This window comes from Orycteropus afer, unplaced genomic scaffold, assembly GCF_000298275.1.
Source record: "Orycteropus afer afer isolate SDZICR_OR568_19922 unplaced genomic scaffold, OryAfe1.0 scaffold00003, whole genome shotgun sequence".
Taxonomy (NCBI): Eukaryota; Metazoa; Chordata; class Mammalia; order Tubulidentata; family Orycteropodidae; genus Orycteropus; species Orycteropus afer.
This window is the reverse complement of record NW_006921590.1, coordinates 7,572,811-7,581,233: the sequence shown is the minus strand read 5'-3', so window position 1 is coordinate 7,581,233 and position 8,423 is coordinate 7,572,811. Positions and strand designations below refer to the sequence as shown.

The following is an 8,423-nucleotide window of genomic DNA, read 5'->3' as shown; positions in this document are numbered from 1 at the left end:
TTTTTTTTTTTTTGATATATCTGAGTAAGCAGGATACTGTGCTCCTCTATTCGCATGTTGGCAGCCCTTATGCACCCACAACCTGTCTCGTGGTGGGTGTGACAGAGATTGAGAGTGGCTGCAGATCTCTGTTAACTGTTTGTGAAGTGCAGTTAAGGGTGAGTCAGGCTCTTATTGTTGTTGTTGTTGTTGTTTGCCGTCGAGTCGGCCCCGACTCATAGCGAGGCTCTTATTAGTGGTCATGTATCGCTGGCCAGCTGGTGCAGAAGGAAGTGGTGGCCCTCACTCAGTAAGTGGAGCTGCAGGAGGTGCGGGTGTGTTTGGGCCATATGGGCACGGTTGCTGTCTCCCACTCAGTTAGACAAAAACAGTAATTGAAAAACCATCAAAAAAGTAAAAAGCAAGAGGACAAAACACACACACTGCATAAACACAGGAACAATCACCAAAAAGAGTAAAAAGAATAGAAAAAAAAAAGGGAAGGGAAAAAATATTTAAAGAAATACTTTTAAAAGAGAAAAGAAATATGAATAGGAAAAGGGGAAAAAAACTCACAATATCTGGGGAGGGGAGAATAAAAGAAAAGAGGTAGAGTGGGAGGGTACTGAAGAAAAAAATGGAAAAAATGCAAAAAGAGAAACAAGGAATGGAGAGAATCACAAGAAAGAAAAAAAATGGGAACCAGGAAAAGGGAAAAGAGAAAAAGCCGAAAACTAGGAGCTCTGGTAGCATAGTGCCAAAGGCACTTGACTACTAACCAGAAGCCTGGCGGTTCAAACCCACCAGCCACTTCTTGGAAGGAAGATGGGGCAATCTACTTCTGCAGCAATACTGTCTCAGAAACCCAAGGAGGGGTCGCTATGAGTCAGATCCTACTCGACGGCACTTAACAAAAACAACAACATGACTTAGAAAGGAGCAGTAGAAAAGGATCATCTCATATCGATGAAGTCTAGGAAGGGAAATTAGCCACCTTATTTAAAACCAAATATGGAAGGTTTTGACCCCATACTATTAGTGGGACAGCACTGAGATAGGCAGATGACATCAGGGACAAAGATGGAAAAATAGCATGACACGTGTCTGGATCTGTCTTAATCCACATCTCAGAGAGGTCCCTGTAAGACAGAGATGCTGCTCATGCTTTGTTCCCTCCTTTTCTATCTCTTTAGGATCAGTCCTAAAAGAACATATGATTGTGGCCAAACTGCACCAAAAAGTTCAACCAACTGCACTGTATTTTCATAAAAGGGGAGAGCTACAGGCCTAATCACTAGATCCAATAACATTTTAAGATATCAGTAAGAATTGTAACATTTAACAAACCTGTGTTTCTCAGTACTTTTCTGGTGAGACAATTCTCATTATAGGATGTTTAGTAAACCTGGCCCCTGCCCACAAAATGCTTATATCTTTCAGACACCACGACAACCAAAATTACTATCACATTTTTCTAATGAGCCACCCCTACAACCAGACAGGGAGAAGTAGGGGAGTAGGGTAAGTATTACTCCTGGCTGAGAACCATCCTACTAGGTTTAACTTTGGGTTACATTTAGATCTCAGTCTTTCTCAATCTTCCTCAGAATTTTCATAAAAAAGAATGCAGCCTCAGAGACAAGTGGGACCAAAAGTATCCAAGATTTTACTATACAGCTGAAAATTTGGGGGTAGATCTTAGATTCATACTTCATCTGAAAAGGCCACCAAGTTTCTTCTCTATTGTAGCCCTCACTTTCAGTTTCATCAGTTCCTCTTAGAACTTTGGCACACTGGTAAAACATTTACTTTAGACAAGTCCTGAAGTTTGAGCTGCAAAGCTGGCCAGAACCTTTAGGTATAACTTAGTCTTACCAAAATATGTATCTTTTCTGAAATTAAGGAGCTCTGGTGGAGCTATGGTTAAAGCATTAGGCTGCTAACCAAAAGGTTGGTGGTTTAAACCCACCAGCTGCTCCATGGGAGAAAGATGAGGCAGTTTGCATCCATAAAGATTTACAGCCCTGGAAACCCTATATGGCAGTTCTACTCAGTCCTGTAGGGTCACTATGAGTCAGATATCAACTCAATGACAGTGGGTACAGTTTTCTGAAATTGTGATTCCATATGCTTCAAATACTTCTGCAAAGTCTCAATTTGGTTTGTTACTTACCTAGCAATCGGGTGAGCAATCATCTGGTTTGCCAGGGATAAAGGGGTTTTCTGAGACATGGGGCTTTCAATGCTAAATACCAGACTGCCCTAGATAAACTGGGATGGTTGGTCCCTGTGTGACACTCAAATATTGGCAGAATAAAAGACAAATCTGACTCCACTGAATCTATGACATTTCAGCAATGAGAAGTGGATAAATTCTCCAGCTGTCATTTGGTCAGTTGCCCTATCAAATTTGAGTCTCAAAAATCTGTATTTTCTTGAACAAAATCAGTAATGCTCTTATCTCTCTCCTCTCTGTAATGTTAAATTCTCTGTATCATGTCTATGTGTAATCTATAAGATGATGAAACCATTATTTATACCTTCAGTCTGGCCTCTCCTTTTGAGTTGTGTACTCAACTGCTCACCTGCCTATTTGATAGCTCCATGCAAATATTTAACAGACTATCAGTTATAACTGTCCAAGAGGTAATTAGCGACTTCTCCCTTGAAAGCTGCTATTCTCTAAGATTTCTTCATCTCAATTAATTGTACTCATATTCAGTCAGTTGCTTAAACCAAAACTTGGACATTATCCCTATTTTCTTCCTTTTCCTTATATCCTACATCCACTCCCATGAAGTTCTACTGGGTGTGCTTCAAAAATAAATCCAGGATCCATTTACTTTCTCCATCTCAGCTGCTATCAATTTTTTAACTTAATAAATGTTTAAGTGCTCAAATGCACCAGTAGGAGTTCCTGGTTGGCATACATGGTTAAGAGATAAGACTACTAACTGAAAGGTTGATGATTCTAACCCAACCAGAGGAGCCTTGGAAGAAAGGCCTAGAGATCTGCTTCTGAAAGGTCACAGCCACTGAAAACCCTCTGGAGCACATGTGGGGTCGCCTTAAGATAGAATCAATTTGACAGCAACTGGTTTTGTTTGGTTTTTAAAAGGCATCAACACTATTTCAGGAGTCACTAACACAGGGAACAAACAAAAAAGCCTGCCCCTCATGGAGCTTTTACAAACCACTATGTCTCAAATTTTAGACTAAAATAATAAGCTTTCTAACTGGTTTCCCTGCTTCATCCCTTGCCCTCATCCCAGTATATCTATGATATTCTCTTTACAACAGCCAGAATAAGCTTAAAAATTATTCTTCCCTACTTAAATCTTTCAATGGCTTCCCATCTCATTTCGAATAAAGTTCATAGCCCTCAAAACCTCACACGCTCTGGCCTCTGCCTGCCTTTGCAGCTACTTTCTGTACCAAAGCTACTCCTGCCAGAAGTCTTTTTGCACAAGTTAATTCTTCTTCCTGAGAACTTCACATAACTGGCTGCTTCCTGTCATTCAGGTTTCACACTCAAATGTCATTCCCTCAGAGGCCTTCCCTGACCACTCACTATAAAGCAGCTGCCTGCCACTCCAGTAACTTTTTCTTATTTACACTTTATTTTCTTCTGTGCACCTTATTTTTTGTTAACATATCTGTTGTCTGTTTAACCTACTAGAATAACAGCTCCTTGTGAGATGAGATCTATAACTATCTAGTTTACCAGTGTATCTGTAAGGCCTGAATAGTGTCTGGCAAGGGAAGCAAGGAAGCAAAAAGGAAAGTACATCTTGCAGCAGTTCAGCATATATCTTTAACAATTTATACTGCCTTGCCTATCCTGACAGCTAGTGACTGCCAAATCTCCACAACCTGGTTCAGCTTTTTGTAATACTTCATAAACTAGAAATGGTTAAACATGTAAGCATAAAGAAAATTCACAATCTTTTGACAATTAGTTTTATCATGTCCTAAAATCATCCTAAGTTCTCAAATATATGTGACAAGATTCTAGAAGACAGAAACACTCCAAATTTCTTTTGACCTACAAACCAAAAACAAAACCACTGAGAATTTACTCCCCTGTCATAAAAGAGAATGCTTCTGTGGCAACTCAACTTAGCTTTTCTGTGTTTACTTCAGAATTTTTTAATTTCTTACTGTGACAGGTACTTGTACCCTATTAGTATTCATGTGTGCTCACAAATTAGGTTTTCAGGTGAACCTCATTTGGTTCTTGGGTGGCAAGATAAACTCTTCTGCTGTAGAGGATTGAACCTGGTAAGAGTTATCCCTATAGGAGGGTTGTTATATTTTACTGTGATTCTAAAATACATTCACTATCACTTTTAAATGACTAATAGGTGAAGAAGTAACTAGTTTCACAGAATCCCAAAATAATGCATTAATTTAAAATAATACTATCTTAGTTTTCTAGTGTTGCTATAATAGAAATACCACAAATGTGTGGCTGTAACAAACAGAAATTTATACTCTCAGTTTAGGAGACTCTGAGTTCTGGCTCTGGAGGAAGGCTTTCTTTCTCTGTGGGTTCTAGGGAAAGGTCCTTTTCTCCTCAGCTTCTGCATCTCAGTTCCTTGGAAATCTCATTGGTGGGGCATCTATCTTCCCCTGTGTTTGCTTGTGTTATTTCTTACTTAATGTGCTTTTTTATATCTCAAAAGAGATTGCCTTAAGATCAGTGTCAGATTGTCCAATAAGCAAGGTAAGCATGGGCTTACTTGTGCTTACTCAGGAATCTGTAGTGAACAATTTCACATTTTTTCACCACATTAATTCTGCTTCTAGTTATGGCTGGGATCTCTCTCTCTCCTACCCCAAAGCATCTTTCCACAGAATCAAACCTCTTTTCAAATTTATAATCCCTGACAGGGAGGGAGTAGCCAGTAATCAAGGTAAGCATGGGCTTATTTATACTTACGTACTAATTTGTAGTGAACAGCTTCATGTTTTTTAACCCATGGGTACTTAGCCCCTGCTTAAAACACACCCTACACTAATACTGCCTTGTTCTGGTTACCCAGTACACCACTCTGACAAGAATTTACCACAAATGGGATGGCTTAACAAACAGGAGTTTATTCTCTTACAGTTTAGAGGCTTTCTTTAAGTCCAAGTTCAAAGTGCCAGGCTCTAGGGGCTGGGTGAAAGCCCCTGAACCTTGGGGTCCAGCTCTGCTTCTGCTCCCAGCAGACTGGAGCTAGAGGCATTTCTTCACTCATACAGCTGCTGGCTGTTGAGGCTGAGAAGTCCAAGGTTGACAAGTAAAAGAGCACAGTCCCGATGTTACCAAACCACACGGCAGGCCATTAATTCAAGTTCATCCTAAGTCCTAAGGTTGGCAGAGTATGGCAGGCTGCTGAACATGGCTACATGCAGGGTCCAAGCATACCATATGCTAGAGACCATTCCCCAAGACAGACCACATTCCCTAAGGAGGCTACTCAGCTACTCACAGTAGATTCCACCATGGAGTTGATTACCAGTCTCATCATGGGGAATACTACATCCAGGTGCCCAGCCACTCAACCAGGCCCAGCCAAGTTGACATACCAACTGAACTACCATATGCCTCATTAACATAACAAAGAAAATGCATTGTCAAATGGGATTATAACCACAGGTACAGGGTTTAGGACATACAACACTTATTTTTTGAGATACAATTCAATCCATAACATTAACTCACTCAGATGATATCAAATAAAGCAAGCTTTGTATATCAAGAAAGGAAAGAAAACACTTGAACATACTTACTTCTTCAAATCCCATTTCAAATAAACATTCAACAGCTCCTCTCACGGGCAAGAGTCTAGTAGAAAAAGCTGTGTTCCCAATACGGATAGATCTGTATTTTTCATCATTAGGGTTTCTGATTTAAAAAAAAAAAAAAGTTTGGTATTATTATATAACAATTTATACTTTTCAAAGTATTTTTGCATTCATTTTCACAATTTACACTGGCAATAATCGAAGGAAGATGGGACAATCTACTTCCGTAGTGATATTGCCTCGGAAACCCAAGGAGGGGTCGCTATCAGTCGGGTCTGACTTGACAGCACATAACAACAACAACATAATCTGACAGGGCAGTGTAGGCTCTAAGTAAAGAGGAATCTGAAAGCCAGTCTGGAAAAGCAGCCAGACTCTGTGATTCTTACTTTAGTATATACTCCACTACAACCTTGCTGTTTAATTTGACAGCACATAATATTAATGCAGCCATAAGAGAAATCCATGTGACATTTTTAATTCTGTGCCATTAAAGCTAGATGACTTTAGAAGCCTTTTAGGTTGCTAAAAGAAAAAAAAAAAAAAATCCATGTAAGGAGAAAAGGTTTTGTTTTGTTCCAGTGGATTTCCACTGTTATCTACTACATGACTGGCACATAGTAGCTAGTTAATAAATACCTGTGAAATGAGTGAATAAAAGAAACTAAGAAGCTAGATAAAAATGGATCATAGATTTCTGACAAGTGTAAACCTAGGTATAGCTTTAGTGTCATTTGATTTTTCCTCCTTAAACCAATAATTGTTTTTACTGTAAATTTGGTTTCAGCTCAAGACATTTTAACACAACAAATATGGTTATAATAAAATGAATACATGAAGTTATTTTACTATGATTATGATTTTGAATAGTATATTTGAGATGAGTAACACATTAAAAATATTGATATGTGTTTTTAATAACCTCGATATATCAGAAAGATTACAAAAAAAAAAAAAAATAGAAATAAACTTACATAGAAATAAGATGATCATAGCATTTTTACCATTAGGCCATAGTCTGGAATGACTGTTGTTGCTGTTGTTATGTGCCATCAAGTCGGATCTGATTCATAGCCACCCCTCCATGGGTTTCCGAGGCAGTATCACTACGGAAGTAGATTGCCCCATCTTCCTTCCAAGAAGTGGCTGGTGAGTTTGAAACGCCAGCCTTCTGGTTAGCAGTCAAGTGCCTTAGGCACTATGCTACTAGAGCTCCCTCTGGAATGACTAGCAAATTTTATATTTGATACCAACTGCCTTAAAGTTGTAGAGGCTTCCATAAACTCCATGTTAAGAAGAATTCTGAGACTGTATCAGAGGCCATAAGAAAGAGTGCTGAGGCCATCTGCCCAGAGTATGGGATGGATGGAAGAGTACTTGCAATGGATTTACCATCGTCTTACCTGTGTATGTGTTCTAGATACTCTGATTTAAAACAAACAAAAAAAGAGCCAAGTAATTTTAATTATGAAAGTTTTTCTGAATTTTATATTTGTTTTCTTTCAAACAACCACCTATTGCCAAAATGCTATAAATATGAAATGAATCATTTTAAAACCTTCCCCCAACCTAAACTTCAAAAATCAAACAAGTTCATTACAGAATACTCAGAGGCAAAACCTCTAAAATAATATTATTCAAAATGTCAAACTGCAAACTCTCCACTATCCATATATAATTAACTGCATAACTTGAGTGTCTAGTATTTTTATAGCAATTTGAAAATGCCATGAAATGTGTTTTTTTTTTTTATTTTATAACAGTTAATAGATGCATAAAGGATTGGAAATTAAAAAAAACAAACAAACAACTATCCTTCACCACAGATAGTTTGAAAAGCAGAGAGAGTTGAAAACACAAAGAAAAATTTATCCCTATCTCTTATTCTGCTTACAGATCAGGGTTTCTCAACATTGGCACTATTCACATTTGGGGCCAGATAATTCTTTGTTATGGGATGCTACCCTGTGCATTACAGAATGCTTAGAATCTTTGGGCTCAATCCACTCAGATGCTAGTAGCACCCTTACAGTTGTAACAATCCAAAATGTCTACAGACATTGCCAAAAGTCTGGTGGGGAAGGGAAAAATCACCCTAGCGAGAGCCACATAGCATATATTTTATAAAACTATAATCTTAAGAGTTTTATGATCTTTTTTTTTTTCTCTTTAGTGATTTAGTGTAGACTGCAACTACAAATTTGAAGGTGATGGTCTTCTTCAATGGGTGTATTCCTTCCAAATTTTTTAAGTATTCCCAATATACTTCCCATTTTGTATCACTTATCCTATTTCTCTTCTAGTCCTCTAAATCAACAAATATCCATTTTATAAATATATATAAATATATTCACAAATAGTATATATATATATATACATACTATATATAAAATGGGAGCTCTGGTAGCATAGTGGCTAAGGCACTTGACTGTTAACCAGAAGGCTGGTGGTTCAAACCCACCAGCCACTCCTTGGAAGGAAGGTTAGGCAATCTACTTCCATAGTGATACTGCGTTGGCAACCCAAGGAGGGGTCGCTATGAGTCAGGGCCGACTCGGCGGCACATAACAACAACGACATGTGTGTATATACATATATATGTATTTATCAATCATACGAACACCTTTTGATATTTCCTCTTATACAATATT

At 38.3% G+C, this 8,423-nt stretch overlaps 1 protein-coding gene across 1 annotated transcript in view; it reads right to left on the bottom strand.

The window, feature by feature from the left end:
* NGLY1 (N-glycanase 1) overlaps nt 1-8,423 on the bottom strand; it is a 136,373-nt gene that overhangs the window by 119,794 nt on the left and 8,156 nt on the right. Inside the window, exon 2 of the mRNA XM_007936347.2 lies at nt 5,758-5,872. Coding sequence (XP_007934538.1) covers nt 5,758-5,872 — 115 coding nt within the window. The remainder of the gene's footprint in view (nt 1-5,757; nt 5,873-8,423) is intronic.